At 51.9% G+C, this 23,388-nt stretch overlaps 1 protein-coding gene across 1 annotated transcript in view; it reads right to left on the bottom strand.

The window, feature by feature from the left end:
* Nucleotides 1–23,388, bottom strand: part of LOC135452647 (hydrocephalus-inducing protein-like) — a 64,122-nt gene that overhangs the window by 5,959 nt on the left and 34,775 nt on the right. The window contains exons 25-56 of the mRNA XM_064722959.1: nucleotides 22,117–22,294; nucleotides 21,434–21,627; nucleotides 20,534–20,667; nucleotides 19,444–19,580; nucleotides 18,683–18,804; nucleotides 18,413–18,595; nucleotides 17,892–18,044; nucleotides 16,598–16,834; nucleotides 16,234–16,345; nucleotides 15,609–15,776; nucleotides 15,133–15,285; nucleotides 13,911–14,035; nucleotides 13,334–13,462; nucleotides 12,828–13,032; nucleotides 12,256–12,340; nucleotides 10,660–11,317; nucleotides 10,087–10,167; nucleotides 9,402–9,598; nucleotides 9,062–9,244; nucleotides 8,722–8,841; nucleotides 7,329–7,488; nucleotides 7,052–7,224; nucleotides 6,697–6,895; nucleotides 5,904–6,003; nucleotides 5,264–5,363; nucleotides 4,623–4,791; nucleotides 4,174–4,412; nucleotides 3,784–3,856; nucleotides 2,962–3,166; nucleotides 2,341–2,567; nucleotides 1,604–1,755; nucleotides 446–638 (exon numbers count right to left, since the gene is read on the bottom strand). Coding sequence (XP_064579029.1) covers nucleotides 446–638; nucleotides 1,604–1,755; nucleotides 2,341–2,567; nucleotides 2,962–3,166; nucleotides 3,784–3,856; nucleotides 4,174–4,412; nucleotides 4,623–4,791; nucleotides 5,264–5,363; nucleotides 5,904–6,003; nucleotides 6,697–6,895; nucleotides 7,052–7,224; nucleotides 7,329–7,488; nucleotides 8,722–8,841; nucleotides 9,062–9,244; nucleotides 9,402–9,598; nucleotides 10,087–10,167; nucleotides 10,660–11,317; nucleotides 12,256–12,340; nucleotides 12,828–13,032; nucleotides 13,334–13,462; nucleotides 13,911–14,035; nucleotides 15,133–15,285; nucleotides 15,609–15,776; nucleotides 16,234–16,345; nucleotides 16,598–16,834; nucleotides 17,892–18,044; nucleotides 18,413–18,595; nucleotides 18,683–18,804; nucleotides 19,444–19,580; nucleotides 20,534–20,667; nucleotides 21,434–21,627; nucleotides 22,117–22,294 — 5,544 coding nt within the window. The remainder of the gene's footprint in view (nucleotides 1–445; nucleotides 639–1,603; nucleotides 1,756–2,340; nucleotides 2,568–2,961; nucleotides 3,167–3,783; nucleotides 3,857–4,173; nucleotides 4,413–4,622; nucleotides 4,792–5,263; nucleotides 5,364–5,903; nucleotides 6,004–6,696; nucleotides 6,896–7,051; nucleotides 7,225–7,328; nucleotides 7,489–8,721; nucleotides 8,842–9,061; nucleotides 9,245–9,401; nucleotides 9,599–10,086; nucleotides 10,168–10,659; nucleotides 11,318–12,255; nucleotides 12,341–12,827; nucleotides 13,033–13,333; nucleotides 13,463–13,910; nucleotides 14,036–15,132; nucleotides 15,286–15,608; nucleotides 15,777–16,233; nucleotides 16,346–16,597; nucleotides 16,835–17,891; nucleotides 18,045–18,412; nucleotides 18,596–18,682; nucleotides 18,805–19,443; nucleotides 19,581–20,533; nucleotides 20,668–21,433; nucleotides 21,628–22,116; nucleotides 22,295–23,388) is intronic.

Here is a 23,388-nt window from a genome sequence, read left to right as displayed (position 1 = left end):
CTACAAACAGCACTGAGCACAAAAGTGAAGTCAAACCAGCTGAGAAGAAAGGGCGTTCAGAGGCATCTGGATAGAGCTGACACAGAACCAAACAGGACAGAAAGTAAGGGGCAGAATGTAATTAAACCCCAACTAAGTTTCCCACAAATGTAGTAAACTGGGATCAAATACAATCTAATGGAACTGGGAAACCACACATGTCCATGAGAACAAAAGGTGACCTGAGAGATGGGGGAAAATACTCCACCACCTTTGTTGTGTTCAACTGAAAGAAAAAAGACTGGATGGAAAATTTTCAAAAACTGTCTTTTTGGAGAACAGATGTCAGTCACTTGCTTAAAAAGAATTTCTGACACCTCTTCCCAGGTCTGCCATGTTTTTTGGGACCCTTCCCCTGTGCCACAAGCACTTGTTGCCAAACCTTCCTTGAGCAGGTCCTCCTCACCTTGACAGGTTTGGTGCCACTGTTACGGAGGACCAGGGGGAGCATCTCTGAATGCTCCAGCTGGAGCCTCTTGAAGCGCAGCACGGCCGTTCCCCTCTTGCTGCGAGCATTTGGGCGCACGACTGTCACCGGCAGCTCCTGCCCCTTCCCACTGATGGTGAAGGTCAGGATTTGGGGTTGAACTTCCACAGAGCTGCAGGAGAGGCGCAGAAACAATTTCAGCTGGCAGAAACAATTTCAGCTGGCACTAACCCATTTCTCACCGGGCAAGTGAAGCACCAAGAGCCACCCACAGTGTTTTCCCTGCCTGGTGCTCCTGGTGCTGCTGGGGGGCTCCCACAACACAGCCCCCCACCAGCCTCTTCCCAATCCACTCAGGGCCATTCACTAGAGGAATCTGCTCCAAAGAGCCAGAGCCTTCCACAATAGCAGTTAAAAATAATTTCGCTTAATTGAATCATGCAGTGCAGCAGGTAAATAAGGAGGCGCCAGATGAGATATGGCAAATCCCCTGGCTGCAGTGAGATGAGACTTACGCAACAAGCAAAAGCACAGCACAAAAGCAGTACAAAAGCAACAAGGCAAAAATAAATCATTGTCACAATCAGCAAAGATCGTTCCCAAGAACAGTAAAAGAGCAATTCCTTATTAGCAGTTAGGCTTGTCTTGTTCTGATTCAGCCACTAAATTGCTGAGGAAGGACAGGTCAAAGCCCCAGTTCACAGGTCCCAGGGCAGAGGAACTGTGTTCCTCTTTCATACCAGCTCCAATCACTCACATAAAAAAGCTTAATGAATGCCAGTGAGTCACAGAGGATCACTTACTTGTACAGAAACAAAGAGGAAAATGTGACTACTGACTTACTGGCACAGATACTGCTTCATCTAAAACTTTGTCCATGGAAACGCCCAGGTCAGCTGCAGCACATCTCAGTAACTTCCAATTGACTATCTAGTATTTCCTTGTCTTGATAGTTCTTCATACAGAATAAACTATCAGCCTCATTTTTCTACTCTAAGAGTTACTCCCAGATCATCTCATGCCAAGTACTCTGCCTAAGGCTACTGAAAGCATTAGAGCTAACAAGAGGCCTGTTCCCTCCCAGTGGAGAGGCAGCTGTCAGTGAGGCCTCCCCCAATATTTCATAGGGTCAGTTACCCTTTGGGGATGACAAGGGAAGCCTTGAAGGTGCAGTCGTAGTTCTGCTTGTCTGGCGGGGTGAAGGTCACCGTAGCAATGGCAGAGGATGAGCCACGAATGGACATCTTGATAGGATCCAGATTGAAAATGTTGTTGATAGGGATTTGTTCCTTGGGGGAACCCAGAGAGCAGTGTTAGGAGAAAACACCTTTCAACATGACACAGTTTAGTCATAAATGCATTACTGAGAACAGCCCCAGACGTTGTGTCTTCCTTCCTCCTTCCCTGGGCAGGCTCCCTCCCTCCCAGGGAATGCTGATCTTGTGCTAAAGCACTGTGTGTTTGGAGTGCTGGCAGCTGCCCCAGCCTATATGGGAGGTGGGCACTGCGTGAAAGCCCCTGTAAACAACTTAGAACTGGCCTTCAAAGAGAAGGAAAAGCCAGGGAGCCTGAGGAAATGCTCTGCTTTGAGCCCTGGCATGTCAGCTCATGACAGCCCCTCTCTGCGTGTGCTTCCAGGAGAGGTTCAGAAGGATTCACTTCTCCCACTGAAGACCCAGAGGTGTGAGCCAAAACCTTGCCCGAGACATGCAGAATTCCACACAACTGTTCCCTGGCTCTGCTGCTCTCCCCTGCAGTTTGACCTGCACTGAGCTACACTAGTCTGGGCCACAGGAAGCAATGCATCTGGAGAACAAAAGAGGCTCTCACCCGGCCCTTACAGGGCAACCACCACCTTGGCCTCCTGTTCTTACCTCTCCAGGCAGGATGGAGAGGGCCACGTCACATGGCAGACGGCCTGCATTGCAAATTCTGAAATGAGCTTCTGCCTCCTGCCCAACCAGAACCTTGTTGAAAATGAATCTGTTCTCATCTCTGACGAACAGGCCCATGCCTTCCAGCGACTGCAGCTTGTACTCGAGCTCGGTGCTGCTGCAGATCGGGTAGTCCTTGAAGACTGACGCGACATCCTGAACGAGTGCTGTGGACAGAGCAGAGGGATGAGCACAGAGAAGCCTCCCTGAGCAGAGGGATGAGCACGGAGAGGCCTCCTTATGAATTTGTCTAGACCCTGCTGGCCTCTCAGAAGCCTTGATAAGCCCTTTCTGCCTGGGTGATTGCTAAACCCAGCCTTAGGTGGCTGTGAGGATGGAACTCAGTCAACCTCAGTCTTAGAGAGCATTGGTTTCCTTTTATTCTTCCATGCATCCCTCTCAGCCTGGGAGGGATGAGTGAAGGGGTGGACTTGAAGAGGGCTGGAACCTCTGAGGATTTTAAGGTGGGACACCTGGGCTAGCATGCCTCTCTATCCAAGCAGCAAGTTTAGGTGCTGATCAGCAGCAGGTGTGACCAAGGGCACTGTGGGCAGTAGGTACCTGGGAGGCAGGACTCGACAATCAGGGTGAAGGGAATGCCGAGGGGATTGTCCTTGGGGTCTCTGCCCATGATGTCGATGTAGAGCTGCTGCTCACATGTCCCCTCCTTCCCTGCGAGGCACTCCACTTTGATCACCTGCAGGCCACACGGCCGGATGGAGCCACAGCAGGGGGACACCGTGAACGCGCCAAGATTGAGGTGACTCTGCAGAAAAAGTTCCAGGAGAGGCTGATGGCTGATAGCTGTGCCTTGAGCACCCCAGCAAAGAGTACGTCCTGCCTTAGCCTCCAGCTGGGCCCAAGCACCCAGTCCCAGGGCAGGGAAGGATGACTTCATGGCCCAAAGGCAGCCCCAGGCTGGGAGCAACAAGCCAAGAGGAGCTGCAAGCCTGTCCCAAGTGGCAGAGAGAAAGGAGTTTGAATCTAAAGAATGAAGGTGGTAGCTTTGATCCTTCAACCTCCAGAGGTAACACCAGAGGGCAGAAATAGCTCTGAGAAATGATAGGAGAGAGGTAGGGGACTGGGAAGAACAAAAAGTGATGTTGTCTGAGCTCTGTGGACTGGGAGTTCAGTGGCGGATGGTTTTGCTTCTGAGGTGTTCACAGACCTATGCTGGCTAGCAGCTACCAAACACAGGACCTGCTCCCCTCTGTGACCCCATAACTCCAGGTCAGAGCCAGACTACAGGACTGTCAGTGGGACTGAGCAGATACTGGTCTTGCAGACCACGTCCCACCCTGTGGCAATGAGCCCCAGCCTGGGCACAGCAGCATCTTCTCACATCCCCTGCAGCAGCACTGCTGGGCAGCAGGAGTCACCCACCTGTGTTGAGAAGCTTGATTCCTTTCCTGCCGAGCGCTTTGTAGCTGATGGAATAGATTTCCTTTGCTTTGAACTGAGGGGAGAAAGCAGAGATATCTGTCATGCTGAGCTCCTGTGCCTCAAAGGCCAAAGCTGGCCTTCCTCCTCACAGAGGAAAGCCTTGTGCTCCTTATGGCTCGCAGAGAGCAGCCAGCAGCTCCCGTTGCTGGACTGAGCAGCTCTATCACCAGCTTTGTACTACACATGGGGATCCTGAGGTGTGTTTTTGCTCCCTCTCCCCAAGCCAGGGATGCAAATGGATGATAGCCCAGGTCCCCTGGCTGCCTGCCACATACCAGCCATGGGGCGCTGCCTCCTCAGACAGGAAGGGTGGTGCAAGGCTTCTCATACCTTTTGCTTTCCAACGCACATGCAAGCTGGGGTGTTTGGCGGATGCAGAATTTGAAATCGGCCATGCCTATGTTCTTGAGCACAACACTCCGGGTCTTCCTGGTGCCCACGATCATGGCTCCGAAGTCGGTGGGTGAGGCAGGCACAATGCTGTACTTGCTGTACTCCGCTTCGGCCGACACCCTCACTGGGATGTTGGCAACAGCCGGGCGTCCTCGACCTGGGCTGGCATCTGCCACCTGTGTCCACAGGAAGGGCTTGGTAAACAATAAAGAGGCCAGCCAGATTCTCAGCTCCACTTAAGAAGCCTCGCAAATGGTGTTGAAAGACTTTGTTTGTGTATGTAGGAGAGAGGATTCTCCAGTTAAAGGCCTCCTTCCATTAGACATCTAGCTTGTTTGCACTCCCAAAACACCATGTGATAACACAGCCTGGCCCAGGCAGCTCACCTGGCAGTACAGGATGGGGTTGTTCTTGAGGACCATTTCACTGGTGGGGTGGAAGAGCATCTCAACCTTCTCACCAGGCCGGGAGGCAATCAGCACGCCTGACTGAGGCTCAACAGTGAAGTGGGATGCCAAGTCTTGCATCTTGGGACCTGCACCCTTCAGCGTGAAACTGGGGAGAAAGGGAAGGAATGGAGATCTCTGCAGTTAAAAGTACTGGTGCCACCAGCAGAGCCAGGACTTTGCATAGGACCAGAAAAAAAAGGGAGAGTCCAGCTCTACTCAGGGAATCCTGGATCTTGACAGAGAGCAGACAATCACAAGATTCCTGCAAGAAACCTTGAGACTGAAATTTTTCATTCACTCCTTTACAGAGTCTCAGAAAGAGAAAGGAGGTGACCACCAAAACAAGGCAATGAATCTCAGCATTTCAGTGGCTGAAATTTCTGGGGCTCTCCTTTGGGCTCCAGCTGAGCTGTGAAGAACTGCTGGTTTGTGGCTGAATTCTCTGGTAAAATAATTGAGATCAGAGAGCCCAAGTTTTGTATTTACCATGAGGTAGCCAGCATGGAAGCAGGTTCTAGCCATTGACAGAGGGAGAATGAAGGTCTGGGAAATGCTCACTACCAGGCAGCTGGACTCACCTGTACTCAATGTTGTATACTCCTTTGTTCTGTAGACTCAGGACTTTCTTCACTCTATCCAGGACATTAATGGTTCCAAATTCCAAGCTTCCATCTGCACCTGCAGAAAATCCACAGAGTGAGGACAAACACGGTATTTGTGAGCTGCTGCAGAATACACCAAGTCACAAACAACATGGAGGTCTTGGCACAAAACCCTTTTCAGCAAGATCCCATTCTTGAAAGTCTTTTCCAGCTACTTGTCTGCCCTTTCTCTTCTTACTCAAAATATCTGCAGGCTTAGTAGCTAAAGAGTTAGCCTTCCATTTCCTCGCTCCCAAGCACAAATCCAATTACTTTAAATGCTGTGCTGAGTCTGTGGGCATTGCCAACTGCCTGTTTACATCACTGTTGTTTCAAAGCCCCCAAATCCAATCTGCACATGAAACTGCACACTTCAGTTCAGAGGGGAGAGACTTAAGGCTGTCAGAGTCCTGACAATGCTTTATTCCACGCAGCTTGCAGAGTATGTGCTTTAGGTATCCATGCCTTCCTTGCATGCTGTCCCATCCCATCCCATCCCATCCCAGTGCTTTGGGTGCCCACCTCCCAAGGTAATGCAGTGCACCTGGACTGCTTTGTTTGGGAGGCATCCACTGACCTTCAGGCATGTCAATGCTCAGAGAAACTTCATAGACCTCTGCAGAGATTTTGATGTTTTCAGTCTGAAAATTCCCCAGGATGTTTTCTGTATCTGAAACCTGAGGCAGCAAGAAACAAACACTGTTCAGATTATTCTTTTGGTAGACAGCCTGAAAGTCCTTGTCTCTGCTGGCTGCTTCCCCTATGACCTTCCTGGCTTCACAAGCGTTGGTGGACTCCCAAGCTTTGCTAACCTGTTCCTCTCAGGGGCTGCCCCAGTGGGATTCAGCTGCAGTAAAAAAACCTATCAGCCCAACTCTGCACTCCTGCAGCAGGGAATGCTGCTGCTAAAGCATCCTTGAGAGGCACAGGGTGTAAGAACAACCACAAGAAGTGTGAGGTGTCTCAGAGCAGGTGGCATTGACAACCCTCTCCAATCACCTAGCTCCCTGTCTGAAATGCAGCCCCTAAACCATGGGGAACAAAATCCCAGGGGGAGAGTTTGTTGCACTATGCAAGAGCTTCAAAGTCCAGGAGGAACGTAGAGATCACGCTGCAGTCCGTACCACCAAACAACAACCTTCAACCATTCACAGGGACAGGGTGGTTGTGGTACAGGCTCAGGATGCAGTGTCTGCTTATCTGGGGGGATGTGGATGCACTACATGGTCTGGCAAATGCTGTGCAGAGGCAGAAGTTGGGGACACAGCACCCTTGTCTCTCTCAGGTGCAGTTCTTCCTGACTCTGTCCCTAGGAGCACATGGCTGCTCACTGTGCCCTGCTCTGCCAGGCAGAGCACAGTCCCTCTCACCTCTAGTTCCAGGATCTTCTCAATGCTGCCAATGTGCTCAGCCTTGAAATGCAGCGTCACTTGAAACTCTGAGTGGGGATCAAGGATGCCATTTTCTTGTGACAAGGAGAAGTCCTCAACAAGGCCACCCAGCCCACGGAGCTGCCAGACCATGGGCAGTAGGGTGTTGTTTTTCAGGACCAAGGTCCTGCTGTCAGCCCTGCAGAGACAGGAAGGCACTTGGCATCAGCTGCTGGATGGTCACACCAGCCTCGCCACTGAATGCAACTTGGAGCAGCTCCATCCATGCCCCAGAAACCAGAGTCAAACGTTTTCTCTTTGTCACCAGTCTTAGAGTGCTTGTGAGATGACTGACCTGTGCAGAAGCAGCTTGTCAAAAGACAGCTGCAGGGGGCTGACCTCCAGCTTCATGTCCACCCCATGGCAGCACAGGCTGAAGACCACTGGCTCCGGGTTCTTCCTAATGGTGCAGATGAGCTTGTCTTCCAGGAAGCCAGGGGAGGTGGGGTATGCCCAAATGGTCAGCTCCTGGACACGGCCCCACAGAAGAAATCAAAGGAGCTCTGAGTGTGAGCAGGAGGAGCAGCCCCTGGGCACTTCAGCGGTGCCTGCTCTACCTGCCCTTCTCCTACCTTCCTCTCCTTTGGTTTCAGGGTCATGCGGCGAGGGTCCGCAACGAAGGTCCTTGTTTTCCAATCTTTCTCAAAAGAGAAGTAGACCTCTATGACCATGGGGGAGCTGTTGAAGATGGTTAGCTTCTCTGAGTTGCCGGGACAGTTCTGGACCTCGTACCTGTCCACAAAAGAGGAAAAGGCTGCAGAGGAGACGTTGCCTTTGCCACACACCGAGGAGAGCACCGTGTGCACCCGAGGAAGCAGTGCTGGGAGACCCTGCTCTAACAGACAAGTGAGGGAAATGGATCCCAGTCAGAGGCATGGCAAGGATCCTTGCCGGAGTTTATGCCTAACCCCTGAACTTGGTGCCTCCACCACAGAAGCCTGATGATGCTCAGGCCACTTTGAGAGTTTTTAATACAACATAAATTCAAGCGTGCCTAGAAAAATAACAGTACACCAGGCACATGGGTTCCTTCCCCTTCTTTCTTGGGGTGCCTTCCCTGCAGGGTATGAAGAAAGGCTTTTGGAAAAAGAGTTTAGCTAATCTCTTTCATAAAAGTCATGCAACTGCTTTGGATTTCATGGGTTAGCTCAAAGTCTGAGAAAGAAATATAAAGCATCAGTTCCCAAGAGGAATGCAAAGAGATAACAAATGACCCTTCTCTCGTGTGTGGAAATGACTTTGGAGTGAAAGGGTTAAAGAGGCAAACAGAAATCCCAAACCATCCATCAACCTGGCTAAAGATTGTCTGGTTTTTTAAACTATTTAATTTCATTTCCTTGGGTTGTCAAAACAGACCTAACCCCCCAGAGTTCCTATGGGGACAAGAACTTAAATGCTATTAAAAAAACAAGTGACAGTAAAAGTAGAAATACACAATAGCTTCAATGACCATGTGCTTAGGTAGATTTTATCCAGCAGTGAGCATGCAATGTCATTACAGGAAAATGTAATTCCTGCTGTATGTTCCCCTCAACATCCATTTGCAGGTCAATAATAAAATCTTGTTATAATTACAGATGAATGAAAGTTTTACAAAACCATCTACAGAATAATTGCTTGATCAGGCTACCTGCAGAGCTCAAAGCACTTCAAAAACCACCATAAAGTTCATTTCCTAAGGGCTGAAGCTGAGATGTGGGGGCGGGACAGAAGTTGCCATCTGACACCTTTGGACTGGCGGCAGCACGCGGCTCTGGCCACCAAGGCGGCCACCAAGGCACCCACTGGGTAGGCAGAGCAGCTCCTCCAAGGCTCATTTGCCTCTTATCTGTTCAAGTTCCCATCTGTGGTCCTTCAAGCCCGTGTCTCTCCCAGGACTCTGCCAGGGACTGCCCTGGATTGTGCCATCAGGAGAGCATGTCTCTCCAGGCACGTCCAGAAAAGTACAAGGCAGGGAGAACATACCACTCTCTTGATTTCCCACACAGCAGTGGTCCAAAGTGGAATTGCTTTGTGCTCTCAACATATTCTTTGAAGATGATTTCATCCTCCTCCATGGTCTCCCTCCAGTGTGGAAACACCAGCCTGGGCAGAGAAAGTGGGGAAGGAGGAGCTATGAGATGCTCCAAGTAGGAAATGTCATCAGAAAGCCATAACCCTTCCTGGTGGCTGAGGTACCATCTGCCTTCCCAGCTCCCAGCACAGGAAGAGGGGCTGGGCAGCCTCAGGCAGCACGATCTGCCCAGCCCTGGCTGTGAGTTCAGGGGCAGCTGTGCTGTGGGAGGCTGCCGGGGCCCAGCCTTACCGTGGGTTCTGGATGATGCTGGGGTACAGGCCGGTGACACTGCAGGGCACCTCGTACTGGCGCTTTGACAGCACGATCTCAAACTTCATTGTCTGCTCAAACTTCCCTGGCTTTTTGGTGAAGAAGTTGACCTTCAGTTCCACCTGACCTTGGGCAGGCACTTTCCACCGGTACCGTTTCAGCCTGGCAATTAAAGAGGAGGCTTCAGACACCGCTGAGGAGCAAATGAAGCAAGGAGGGTGCACTCGCCATCCCTCAGCACTGTGGAGCTGGGGACAATGGACTTTGTTTGGCAAGAGGACCAAGAAGCAGAGGCATCACCTCCTCCTTTGTGGCTCACCTGAGGAATGCTGCAGGGGTTGAGGCTCTTTCCAGCACTTTCGAAGGACTTTGGGGTCTTGTTACAGAGGAATCCTGGGAGCTTTCTGTTCTCTGTGTGGAGATCTGTTTCTCCTTTACAGACCTGACACTGCTGACCACTTTACCCCTCTTTGGCTGCCTCTCAGCAAAACTGCCCTTTGCATGTGGGGCCTTGGCCTAAGGGGAGAGAGAAAAGGGAGGGAGAGGTGAGGCCTGAGACATCCCCGTCCTGGAGAGTAAAATGAGGGTTTGTTCACCAATGGAAGACAGAATAAATACATAAGTCCACCTGTCCATGGGCTTGGTTTTCCTTATTGGTGCTTGTTTTGCCTAGGATGCCCCTTCTTATGCAAGACCCTCTCCTCAAAGGAAGTTGATGGTTTTAAGTTATTTTTTTCCTTCTTGTCTTACAGAACTGCTCTGTTTCCAGCAGAGTCCCATCCCTGGCAGAAAGGAGACCTGCAGACATGGGGCCTCCCATCACGTCTTCACAACCTCTCCACAATGATTCCTTTCCATCCAACCTGTCCCCATCCAGCCTGGTCCCTGCCCTGGCACCTTCTTGCCAGCACCACTGGAGCACCCACCAGACTGTCTCCCACGGCAGCACCTCCTGGTGCCACAGTGGTGAAGGGCTCCACACGCTCTGCAGAGCCCAGCCTCACCTCTGGGTACTCCACTATGGAGAGCGCAGCACCAGGGGCAAGGGGAGGGCCGTCAGGATGCAGTCCCAGATGTTTCAGCAGCTAAACAGAAGAGAAAATCCTGTTGATACCTCTGTCACCTTCATCCTCACAACTCCTTCTCTAAAGGCACTCAGCTTTTGGCAATGGGGTTTTTGACTTATAGGAAGTACAAGTGCTTTGCTATGCCCAGTGGGGTGAGCAGGCTCCAGAACAGATGCAAGAGCTACAAGCCGGAGTGGGAGAGAAACCTCTCCTGAGTGACTCAGCTGAAGAAAACCATGGCCATGAGCTGCCCTGTCCTGGGACCGTTTATAATGATTTCTGGGCTGGGAGACTCTGAACAGATGGGATACTTGTACACACAGCACTCCCGCTTCCTGCCCATCTGAGGGATGGTGATAACCTCCCCATTCACATGGATGCTACAGAGGCATTGTGGAACATCATCAGGGGTCTGGACAAGGCTCTGTGACATTACCATCTGGGGGGGACACAATGCTCCAGGGCCCACAACCACGGCAAGCTCAAGATCTGAGCCTTGCAGGGTTTTACCTGTTCCTCCGTTGGCAGCTTCCCATCCATCAGGATCTGCCCAATCATGGCCTTCGGATCTGTGACCTGGATGTCCAAGCACGGCACCCCGACATGCTTGTCTCTGACTGCCCCTTCTGCAACTTTGCTTTGTGTCCTCAGCTGAGATGACTGAAGACTCCTTTGGCCTTCATGTCTTGGTTTAGGCTGCTTCTTCACCTTCTCCTGAGGCTTACTGGTCCTCCAACCTTTGTTTCCAGCTGCAGGCTGGGACTTGTTTCCCTTTTGGATCACGGGTAACTGCACGGTACCCTGAACCCTGTCCCAGTAGGAGAAAACCTGTGCCATGTCCTGCTGTGATGACTCATAGATCTGAAACCTCAGGATCAAGATCTCAGCTGGGTCCTTGGGGACTTTGGTTTTCCCCTTCCCAGAGGCTTTAGTTCCCCTCTTCTGTGGGGCTTTGGTTCCTCTCTTCTGTGGGGCTTTGGGTGCCCCCTTCTCTGGGGCTTTGGTTTCCTTCTTCTCTGGAGCTTTGATTTCCTTTGGTTTTGGAGGCTGCTTCCCGAAGGAGACAACCTTCTTTTCCTTCTTCGGCTTCTCTTCCTCCTTCTGCCTCTCTTTCTCCTCTAAGGCTTTTGCCTCCTCCTCAAGCTTTTGAGCTGACTGCTTCAGCTCCCTTCAGCAAAGAAAATAGAAAACATCACTGAGTCCCCACCAGAAACTTGGGCTCACTTGTCCTGGCTGGCCCTGCACTTCATTCCTTGACCCTGAGGCCATGGCAGAATTCATTTCTGTGGATTTTCCTCAACCCACAGAGGCTGGGAACATCCCAAGTGAGGGCATGGGTGGAAGGGGACCTCCAGGACCAGCCAAAACTAAGCCTTGCCATTGTAAGGCCTCAACTGTACCACCTCCCTCTTAAGGCACAGCCAGACACCTCCAGCCCGGCCAAAGGCTGATCCACCAGCTCTTTGTGCTGATGCCTGAAAAAGCTCTTTGTCTCTTGACTTCCCAGTTTAAAGCAGAGCACAGATTGCTGACATCTGCTTATCTCTCTGACAATTCTCACTCAGCTCATTCAGCACCCCTCAGGGTACAGCCTGCTCCTTAATGAGAATAATCCTATCAGTCAGAAAGCAAAGGCTGCAGGAACTCCTCTCCTGCAAGACAGGCTCTGGTCAGCCAGGTTTCCGGCTGGAACCCAGCTGTGACCAAGCAAACTGTCTGACCAAGTGCTGTCTGCCATGGAAACGATTTGAAGCAGCTTCATCTGTCTCCTCTCCATAAAACCAACTTCAGCCTGGGCTGAAAGGAGTCCTGAGCTTGCTTTAAGCAGCCTCCACACCCAGCTCCACACTTTTCCTGTGTGTCCTGAGCTGGGCTGCCTTGCTGGAGCTGAGCTTCTCCTGTGCTTGCCTCCTGCTGCAGCTGACGGGGAGCCTAAAGGACATGAGCTTTTCTGGGTGCTGTCCCACCATAAGGAGAACCAGGAGCTAAGAGTGTGGCCATCCTTCTGGCCTTTGATATCAAATACTTCTGAGCTCAAAGTCCTTGGAGCAGGGAAACCCTCCAGGGACAAAACTCTGAGCAGTAACCCATGGAAGGCTTACTCACCCCTCCGTCTGTGTTCTCTTCCTTTCCTGTAATGTTTTATCCACTTCTGCTTTCTTCTCCTCAGGGAGGGCATCATACTCATTCACTTGCAAGATGTGCAAGAGAAACAATGAGTGACTGCAAGCAGAGCTGGGTGCTCTATATCAGCTGCAAGGATTCACAGCTTTTCCCCACCCAGCCTATCATCCCAGGAGATATTGGGGAGCTCATATCCCTGCTCCAAACTTCAGACAATCCCCCAAACTATGGCTGAGCAGAGAGTTCCTGGGCTTTGCCTGGCTTAAGTGCACCAAGACTGTGGACAGTTGTTTGTCACTGAGCTACAGCAGCTGGCTCTTGTGCCCAAGATTTAATGTTAGAGATTAACATTAAATCTAACATCTCTAACATCTGAGGTCTTTAAACCTCAGACCTCCTGCAACTCTGAGATGAGTGCTAGTTACACTGAGGCAGAAGGTAAAAAGATTAATAAAAACATTTCTTACAAGCTCTGCTGAAAACCCAGATACACAGGGATAAGGTTGAGGCTCGAGATAAGGTTGAGAGAGAAGATTTGAGAGAAGATATCTCACCTTCCTTCTCTCTTTGAGCTTCCTTCTTCTTTCTTTCAGCTTTGTTCTTGGCTTTCCAAGAAGCATAATCCTGCTGCAGGTTCACCACGTAGATATGATGACAGTTCTTGACAGCTCTGAGTACACAGAGCAAAGAAGATTCCAGGCTGCTTGCAAAGAGGCTCTCCAAGCCATCAAAGACCACTCCCTTGTAGCAGTCTTTTTGCTGCAAATAAAGGAAAGAGTAAGTCAGCCATTGCATGCAGGGGCCTCACAGCTGGACAGTAATCCCAGATGTCCCATGGCACCAGCTATCCTTGTTCCAAGTGCAGTAGCTAAGAGCAGCTGGGACCTGTCCTTAGGCTCTGCCAACTAAGGGCAGCTGCAGCTTCCCCCAGGGTTCCCTGCACACAGTCCAGGATCCTCCAGCAGCAGGTACAGAGCTGCTCCTCCTCCTCCTCTCTGAGTCGTACCTCAGTGCCTTCTCTCCGGAGCAGGAATGTCTCCTTTCCCCCCACCCCACACACCTGCAGCCTCTCACTGAGGATGTCCACCAGCAGCTCCTCGGGCAGCACACAGCTCAAGCAGTTCAGCTCTTCCCCACGACTGCTGCTGATGCTCAGCTGCTGGGGCGCTGGAGCAGTGGAAACTGTGAACTGCAATGGGAACCATTGTAAGGAGAAGAAACCACGGTGGCAAGCCCTGAACAACTCCCACTGCTGGGCTTGGAGCTGGGGTTCCTTACTAATGGAGACTAGAACAGACTAGCAGTGCAGGCTGGGGGCTCCAGGGGATGGTTCTGGAGGGCCCATGCCTTGGCCAGCAGAGACCTGAGCTTGCAAGCCCCAGTGCAGCCTCCCAGCACTTTGCTCACTGCCTGCAGCCACACTAGCCAGGACTGCACTTTGCCAGCAAACCACTGAGAACCAGTGGAGCTGTCTGCCAGAGCACGTTCCCAGCCCAAGTCATGGCACAACGGACCCACGTGCCAGGCCCTGGCTGGCACAGAGCCTCCACTGTAAGCACTCCCTGCTCTTCTCAAAGACAATGTAAAGATCCCAGGCATCAACCAGGGCAGACCATGTTTACCTTGGTGCCCTTTACCTTGGGTTTGTTGGCTGGCTCCTTCTTTTGTGCTGGAAGGTTCGTGCCTTTGGCATACTTCTTGTAGATGTTTTCCTCAGCGGCTTCTTTATTCTTGCTCTGAGCAGTGAGCTGGGGCTTTTTACCTGCCCAGGGGACAGAGTGTTCAGGGGGGCTTTGTAAAGCAAGTAGGCACCTTTGACTGCAATGGGCACAACCTTGGGCCCTGGAAGGAACGTGACACTTGTTCCCCAGTCTGCTGGGCACTGGCAGCACTGTTTCCCAGAAGCAGCTCCTTCCCTGCTTCTCTTACCAGCATGTCATACTTGATTTTAAAGCCAGCACTATGTCCCTCCTAACAACTGTGCATGCAGGTGACGCTGCTCACACAGCAGTTCCCCAGAGGATCAAGCCAAAGATTTGTCCTCCAGGAGCATTGTTTCCACACAATGCACCCATCCTGCATTCTCATGTGGAGACCTGGAGCCTGCCCCACTTGCATCATTTGCCTCCACTGAAGCTAAATCCTCCTTGTGGGAAAAGCCCAGCTGGGACCCAGACTCTTCTTCCTTCCAGCAGCTCCCAACCCAGCCAGGTTCAAAACTGAACAATGCAAAACTTCCCCCTGCACCGAGCCAGGTCTGGCCTCACCCTGCAGAGCTCAGGGCACCAACTGCCCAGGAAGTTTCATAAAAGTCTCCAGTCTCAGAACAGCCCAACGAGCTGTGTAACCTGACAGTGGCCATAGGTAACTCTCTGGAGAAAAGAGCTCATCTGGAGCATGTCTCTCATTGGAAATTCCTCTGGGAGGCTGTCCTTCCCTTCCCCTTGTTTGCGAGGTTACACACATAGTCAGTCCTCTTGTGCCCAATGAGCCACTTCAGAAGGCTTTTTCCTTGTTCAGGTGGGCAGCAGCTCTCCTTGCTGCCCATGAGGAGCAAGCTCAATTCAGCTTTGAGGAAATATAAAATATTTGGGACACAGGCATGCTTCAACACCCCTAGAAAAAATGAACGTGTTCCAAGAATAGCAGAAAAAGGGGCTATAAAAGAACCCCTGACTGAGCCCTTAAAATTGATTTTTTTTTTTTTAAAGAAGCCAGAGATGCACTTCAGCCACGTTCCCTAAGAGACACAAGGACTGAAAAACTGCTGCTCTGAGTAAGCACAAGTGGACAGTCGTGGTGGGTTTCTCAAGCACTGTCTCTAGCATTTTTCCTTACCAGCATCACCTTTGTGTTTACCTTTTTGCTCCATGGCAGCCTGGGTGCAGAGCAGCCGGGCACGGAGCCCCCCTGGGCTCTGGTTGTTGGCCATGGCCTCTTTCACCACGGTGTCGATGGACACGTGAGCAGCGCCGTAATACTGACACAGGCCTGCTGCTATCTCTGTCTTTCCTGAGAGAGAGAGGAGGACTGCTTGGTGACACTGGCACAGGAGGCACTACAGGGACAGGCCCTGGAAAAATCTCCAACAAGATTTAAAGGTTAAAAGGACAGTTAAGGTTAAGATTCAAAGGTTAAAAGGAAAGCAAGTGTGCCTCCAGGGGAGGCCACGGGGGAGGCAGCTGCAGCGTGGGTATGAGCTCTGAATTCCAGAGCCAAGTGGATCATTTCCACCTCCCGTTCAGCTGAGGACTTGCCTTAAGCACCACGGCCCACCAGGATGTGTTCCTCCTGCTTGTCCCTCTGCCTGCAGCCCTGGGCTGCAGCTCACGTACCTGCCCGGGGCGGCCCATGGACGATGACAGCAATCCCTCGGTGGGGCTGCGCCTCGCGCCTCCGTGAGGACAGGGCAGGGCCCGGGTGGCGCAGGACAGCCCGAGAGAAAGGAATCCCAGCCACTTTCGCCACGGACTCAGGATGGAATGTGAGAGCTCTGTGATGTGCTGCAGTGCAAAACCAGGGGGAAAAGTCAGCCTCCTGCCTACCTTTGATCCTCACCATCCTCCCCATCCCCTCAGATCCCAGGAAAGGAGACTTGGTGAAAGCAACATGAGCTTGTTCTTTTGTTGCTAGGAAGGTGCAAATATAAAAGAGACAGTGATATTAGACCTGTCTGAAGAACTCATCCAATCCTAGTCTTTGTGGCTAAGGGACACAAGGGAATATCCTGATTATTTCCCCAGTCTATGGCAGGTGCTTGCTTTGGCTAAACCCAGGATTGGAAGAGGATGCCACAGCCCTTCAGCCAAGAGTTCCTCCAAGCTGGGGAACAGGCAGCTGCTAAAAGCATGGGCTTTCCCTGGAGAGCAAGGTGACAGAGAGTTCAGGGTGTATGGGCTGGACTCTCTGCTGTGACCACAGTCCAAAACAGACACCAACAAACCCTCACTGTTTTCTGACCTGCCACTGCCTTGCCCATGGCCTTGGCCTCAGCCTCAGCCCTGGCCTCGAGCTCTGTCTTCAGCCAGTTCTGTGCTTCATGATCCTCAGACTCCTCTGCCATCCGCAGGATCTGTGCACGTAGGGAAGAGAAACCATCCGCAAGATTCCTTTTCTTGCTTTTCATCACGCAGACTCAACAAACCTATTGTCTGTCTCCTCCCTTCCTCCCAACAACACAAACTATTTAGTTTAGGTCCTCCCACAGCATGTCAGCAGAGCTGGCTTTGCCCTGGGGATTGCCTCCATCTCCCTGGCACAAGCCTGGGAATGCTGGAGTGCTGTGAAGCTCGGGCAGCATGCACATGGGGCCCAGACTTCTCACCTTCTTCTCAAGGTACTGCTCATCAAAATCCAGGGCGTAAAACTCAATGGGGAAGTTGCACGGGTTCTTCACCACCACTGTGGCCTCCACCCCATCACTGTCCACCAGCATCCATCCCATCTCTAGTTCTGGGGGGCTGAACTCCAGCCGTGGCTCCAGACCTTGTCCTGAGAGGTACAGCTTGAAGTGATTGCTGCTCCCAAAAATGTTAAGCTCCAGCTCATTACTGTAAGACCTCTGTAAAGAGAAAAGTGCAGGAAACTCATCCATGAAGTCTCAGATGACAGGACCCCAAATACAATGCTTGCCCCAAGGCTGTGGTGTTATCAGTGTCTCCAAGGTAAATGGAAACCAGATATTTACTTATGCTAGGGACTAGAGCATCTGTAGTAGTCTGGGTCTGAGTAACTGGGATGAATGCTGGTGTGCACTGTAACTGGGTATTTGGGAATCAGATGGATGTACAATGGACTGTCAGACATTTTCACCTAGTCATGCAGGAGTGCAGTGCTCATGGGAAAGGCCCTCAGGGTTACAGTGTCCAGACACAGTCCTGGCACTGCTGCATCAGGCAAACACCAGCTCCAGGACAGGCAAATGAGCTCTTGCTGGCCAGAAATAAGGGTCATCTTCTCTGCTTAGTGTTTGGCTCTGGTCCAAGCCAGACACAAGATGGTTACATTTCTTGAGCAATTAAAAGATCCCTGGGACTGTGTGTGGGCACAGAAGCACTTCTGTCCATGCTGGTTCACACTGTCACTTTCCAAGACCCAGCAGCCACAGGCAAACCACTTTTGGGAATGCTCTATCCTTTAAAAGTTGACTCCCCAGCTGCATGGGAATGTGCAGGCAGGCCAGAGCCCCAGGAACTGCTGGCAGCACCCCACTACAGGTGACTGTCCTGCTGTGCCCAGGAAGGTGGGTGGTGGCTGTTTGGTCTGTCAGTCCTGCGGCAGGATGAGCCATTCCAGGATTATCCTCTGTGAGTGGGCAGCTGCTCTGCACTGAGTGTCACAGCTGCAAATACAGCCAGGCAAGGGGCAGGCTGAGGGGAGTTGGGCACATCCCCCCATGTGCCAAGAGGCAGCCTCAGAGCCCTGGAGCTCTCTGTGCAAGCTCCCTGTGGGCATTTCAAAGCACATCTCACGGGAGTGCTCTGTGGGGTGAACTGAGCCACGCTGAGTACGGGGTTTGCAGAAAGCTCCCTGTGAAGGCAGAGCTCCTAACACACTCTCTGCACCTCATTTCCAGATAGCCCTGACAGGCCTCCTGGGCTGACACCCGCCAATCTCACCTCCTCCTTGGGTGTAAACTTGATTTTCAGATTCTGGCACCTTCCTGGATCAAGGGTTCCTTTGGAGGGCTTCACTTCAAAGGGACAGGGCTCATACTCCAGCGCCTGCTGCTTCTGACGAACGGCTGGTGTCATGTATTTGCAGTGATTGTTCTGGGCACAGAAACCAATAATGTGAGGTCTTCTCATGCTCTGAGACACTGACACGAAGCTGAGAGCACCCACAGCCAGACCAAGTGTGGTCCCCATAGCCTACAGCAGGAGGGAAAACCTCACCCAGGGCAGGCAGATAGGGAACTACTGTCCTCAGAGGAGAAGGAGGAATGGGTGAAGATGGCAGAAAAGCAAAGCATCTGCTAATGGAACAGGTCCAGGCAAACCAGCCTTGATCTAGACCCTCAGAATCTTCCTCAAACATGCTGTAGACCCAAGTGCTCAGGCAGCCACAGGAGCAGAAAGGGCAAGAATCACAAAGAAAACCCAACCAAGGAGTTCCGTGTTCAATGTTGCCTGGGCTTTACCTTCTGAACAGGCTTGATGGACCATTTGCAGGGTACTCGGAACCAGTTGTAGAGGTGGACTGTCTCAACCTTGTACTGCCCAACAACGACAGCAGAGTAGTGCACAATGTTCTTGGAAAGTTCGATTGACAGCTCAGACACAGTGGCATGAAGACGGATGTTATATGTGGGGCCTTTTGCCACCTGCAGAAGGACAGAGAATTCAGCGGAGCATGCAGGTGACATCTGCTGCTGTGCCCAGCCTGCTGCCTGCCCCAAGAGCTGTGGTACCTCTATGGGCAGCACCACATCCACGTCACCCCGTGGCCGCCGGGCACTTTCAAAGCGCACGTCAAATGTCTTGATGTAGCTGTGGGGCAGGCTCTCCACCGTGTCCAGGTCCACGCTGAAACCTTGAAGAGATGAGCACAAAGCAGCTGAGATACACCAGAAATACAAAATGTGCCATAAGCACATTAAGGCCTTACAGGTGTCCTGGCTGAGAGGTGTGGCAAAAGCCCCACGCTGTGCTGTGACCTGGACAAAAACTTCAGAGTGCACCTGAACACCGCTCAGACACAGTGAGCCACTGTGGGATGGAAGGGCAGCCTTGCCTCAAGGCCTCTTTTGGAAACCTCTTTTGATCCACCAGAGGATCTCACAGGCTGCTTCCTCAATAAAGGCTGAATACAAGTCCTGTGACAGTCTGAACTTCAAACAAAGCACTTCAAAAATACAGCAGACCCCACTGGTTGGCAAAGTAAGCCCACAGAGTGCCCAAAGAAACTTGATGCCCATGGGAGCCAAGGGCAGAATATGCTGAGAGGTGACAAGGGTGATGAGCCCATCTGGCCTCCATACAGGAGCACTAGGGCAGTCACAGGCAGGCCAGGTCCCTGGGCATGGCTGGCCAGGAGAGTTCTGCCTCTACAGCTCCCAGCAGGGGCACTGAGAAGAAAAAGCTCAGAAACCTCCCCAAGTCCAATGGCTTAAGCTAATCTGTCTGAGACACCTCCTTCAAGCCCGCAGGAAGTGTCTCCAGCACTGCTTACCTGTGTTCTCCAGGACAGATACATGGATCTGGAAGGACACTGGGATCTGCCCGTGGTTGGTGATCTCCAGAGTGCTTCTCTCAGTGAAACCCTTACGGACAGTGCCCATGTCCAGGACATACTCGGGCAGCTCAACTCTGCAAGGAAGATTAAGGACAGTCCTTCAACCACAGCCTGGCTACACATCCAAGTGGATGGAAGATACAAATACAGTGGCTATTTCTTTATTCACTGCTGTAAAAACTCAGCTCAAGCCCATGAAACCCATGGCCTGACCACCTGGCAATGACTTTGGCAAATCAGGAGGAGTGCAGCTCCTAGGTTTTTTCAGCTACTAATGGCACCTGAAAATAAGTTTAAAATGGACAACTGGCCACAGCTCCTCTGCCATGAAAACCCAGTGTAAGTGAGTATACTAGGTCTCCACTGGTCTCAGTGAAACTGCTTAGCCTGGTGTACAGCCTGAGCCTGAAATTGCTTTGGGGCCTAGTAACAAGATTTGCCCGCACAGGAAATCTTCATTGCTCTGCAACCAGACCACACGATCTGTTCTGCAGAGCATCTTCTTCCTGAATTGAAGCTCCTATGCTTGTGCTGCATCATGATGGTGCAAAGGGATGGACCAAGTCACCTAGATAAGCTCTGCCACCCCACCAGGGTTCAAGCCATCTGATTTTCGGTTTTAAAGGGTTTGCTGACATGTGCAGCTCCCTTCTCCCTTCTCTTTTTGTTTAGTGGCTTTGTTGGTTGGAAGCAAGACCTCAGCTGGGAGTTGTCTCTTTCAGAGCTAGGCAGCAGGGACAGAATCTATGCTGGCTGGAAGGGCTAGAAGGTCTGCACTGGGTCCCCAGCTCTAGGGACAGAACCCCACACCTGTGGGGAGCTGAGCAGTGCAAAGCTCAGCGTGGTGCTGGGGAAGGGAGGACACTCTGCTGCTCACATGCAGCGTGTCACAGCCACCAGGACCAGAGCCTTTCTGGAGTCCAGGCTGTTGCCAGCTCTGCAGACACAGGGAGCTCTCAGGAGAAGGGGACATGGCTGGGTGTTCCCCATGGGGCACCTGGAGATGGGGATGGGAGTCCCTACTCACTTGACAAGGCTCTGGCACAGCTCCTTGTCAGGGAAGCTGCTCGTCGGGGGATGGGACATGAACTGTTCCTGCAGCTCCACAGCAGCCTTCACTACCAGGTTCCTCACCATGTTTAACTGCAGCTGAGTGTTTGTCTGAGGAAAGGGAAGACAGGGGCTGATTAGCAAAAGTTCTTCCCATGGTTTACACCTGAGAAAGGATCCCAGCCCACTCCTGTTGGGAGGGGGTGTGGGGTCCTCCTGTCTGGCTGCTCAGTGCCTGTGACACCTCCTGCTCTCTTAGCCAGGACCTCCTCTCCAGGGAAGTAACTCCAGCATCTTTGCCTGCCCAGACACCGTTAGCAAAGCTGATCTGATCTGGCCAGGCAGACAGACAAGCCAGGAACCTTCCAGAGCTCCAGATACTTGCCTGCCCCCAGCCAGTACCAAGGCAGCTTGGACAGAAGCTCTCTTGAAAAGGGGACCAAGCTGGTGCCTATTGGAGATGAGCACCAATAGGGGAGTGGGACCAAGCTGGTGCCTATTGGAGATGAACCCTGCCAGCACAGCCCCAGGGCACAACCAGGCAGCCACTGTTAAGGTCTGTAAATCTGGCAGGGCTTGGGCTGGGACCAACAAACTCCCCAGCAGTGACCTGCATCTCCTTCAAAGCACCATCAGCTCCATCCCTGGAGCATGGCCTTCAGCATCTCTCCCTGGGTAGCCAGGAAGCTGGGGCAGCCCCAGAGGAGACCATGACCAGAGTGGCAGCCCTAGGGCCAATGCTGAGGTGACACAAGGTTGTCAGTGGGCAGGGAGGTCCCGGGTGCCATCAGGGCACCAGGAAGCTGCTGTGGGCTGCAAGGGGCTCAGGTGACATGGAGAGGTGGCCTGTGCCAAACGGGGCTGCAGCTGCTCTTACTGCAGTGCCAGAGGCAAGCACGCTGGGCTGCAGGTCCTCAGTCTTCGGAATCAGACTCTTTGGAGTCTCAGCTTCTGCGGTCTGAGACTTCAAGGTCTCGGTCTTCAGGCTCTGAGTCTTCTTCCGAGCACCTGATTTATTCCTCTGACTGGGTTTTACGGGCTGTGTCAGAGGCTTCTCATGTGTTTCATCTCCTGAAGGAAGAAAACATCCACAAAGAGAAAGGTGAGCAAAGTGCTAGTCCCACTGAAGCTGGGAAGTCCCTACCTCCCAACACTGGTTTCTTCCAGAAAGAAATCCCTCAAGCCATCTATGGAAAGTGGATGCTGCTGCTCCTCTCTGAATTCTCATGTTCGCTCCCACCCATCACCCTTGCCACTGAGGAACAGCTCATCCCCTGCAATGTCACACAAACCCAACCCTGCCACAAGCCCTGCCAGCCTCTCTTACAGCTTTTCCAAGTCTTTCAGTCTAGCCATCATCCTTCAAGACCCTGCCAGATGAGCTAGGATCCACATGGGATCCTCTGCTCAGGACTCATGAAGCAACCAGGGAGCTTGAGTTGGTCTGGGAGTCCTGCAACCCTCCAGGCTCGGTGGAGGTTGGCATGAGCTGCCCTGTGGGCCTATGGTAGGGAACAAAACCAGAGGGGCCCTTCCTGGGGGCAGACAGGCAGTGCCCACCTTTGATGTTCCAGGGCAGGTTCAAAGTGATCATGGGAAAGGATGCTTCTCCTTTCAGGCGGATGTTTTCTGGTTCCAGGTCACCCACTTTAAGGTGGTAAGTCCTGCTGAAGGCTCCTGGTAATCCTGGCATGTAAGAGAACTCCAGCACTTGCTTCTCACCAGGTGCAATGGAGCCCTGCATGGACAGGAGAGGAGGGAGGGAATGCATCAGAGTGTTTGATGGGGGTGGCTCAGGGGACAGACAGGCTGAGCACACAGGTTCTCATCTAGAAGAAACCATCAGACCACATCACCTTAGTGATAAACATATTACAGCGCTGGCTTTCACAACTGTTAGAGTAAATACTATGTGTTTTATAATGCTGACATTCGTAAAAGAAGTTTTGCTAAAGTTTAGAGTTCTTTTAATGCAAATGTTGTGTTGTGATACCAGTGTTGGTGAAGAGTTGTTGTAGTATTAACACTTAACCAATGAAGAAATGGAAACCTGTTGAATGTGTAAAAAAGTAACAAATGACCAGGACTAGGACAACTGCACATACTCCAAAAAGGTGAGACGGAGGAGGAACTATGTTAACATATCTCAATATGTATAAGCATTTGTAGATATGGCTGATGCAATACCCAGGGTATATCAGGGCTGTTGCTGTGCTGACTGGTCTGTGCCTCTGGCTAAGCACCCAAGCCAAGCACCCAGTGCTGTTACTTCTGCTTTGTTGACTTTGTCCCCTTTGTCTCTTATTAAATTTTCTTTACATTTTAATTGAGGAGTGGCCTTCATTTTTCATACCTTCTACCTTTCTTGTGCCCAGAGTCAAGCCTCTGACCCCGGGTGCTGTGTGTCCTCCCCAGGGCTCATAAGGCTGCAGCCCCAGCACAGCCTGATGTGAGCACAGCTCTGCTGCTGATGGGGTTTGCCCTCTGCCAGCAAGAGCCCGCCTCATCAAAAAAAGGCTCTTCTGCTGTCGCTGTGGAAGGGAAATCCCTGCACTGAGCAGGGCCAGCAGCTCCTCTCATCCCTTGCAGGAGGCAGGCATGAAGCAATGGAAAGCCAATCGGCTTCCTCTTCCCACTGCAAGGAGGGACAAAGGCAGGAGCGCTGCTTCGGCTCAAAGACATCCATCCAGGCAGGACTGAGAAGCTTGGACAGCGGTGGGATGCTGCAGATTTTTCTCCAGCTCTTCCAGCCCCACTGCTCCCTGGCCCCCTCACTGCCCCACAAAGGCGCAGCACAGCAACAAAGCTGGAGGAGTCAGGGAGCAGCAAGCC

This window comes from Zonotrichia leucophrys, chromosome 11 (genome assembly GCF_028769735.1).
Source record: "Zonotrichia leucophrys gambelii isolate GWCS_2022_RI chromosome 11, RI_Zleu_2.0, whole genome shotgun sequence".
In the NCBI taxonomy this organism is placed as follows: domain Eukaryota; kingdom Metazoa; phylum Chordata; class Aves; order Passeriformes; family Passerellidae; genus Zonotrichia; species Zonotrichia leucophrys.
Note: the sequence above shows the minus strand (reverse complement) of the source record. Positions and strands in the feature narration are given on the sequence as shown.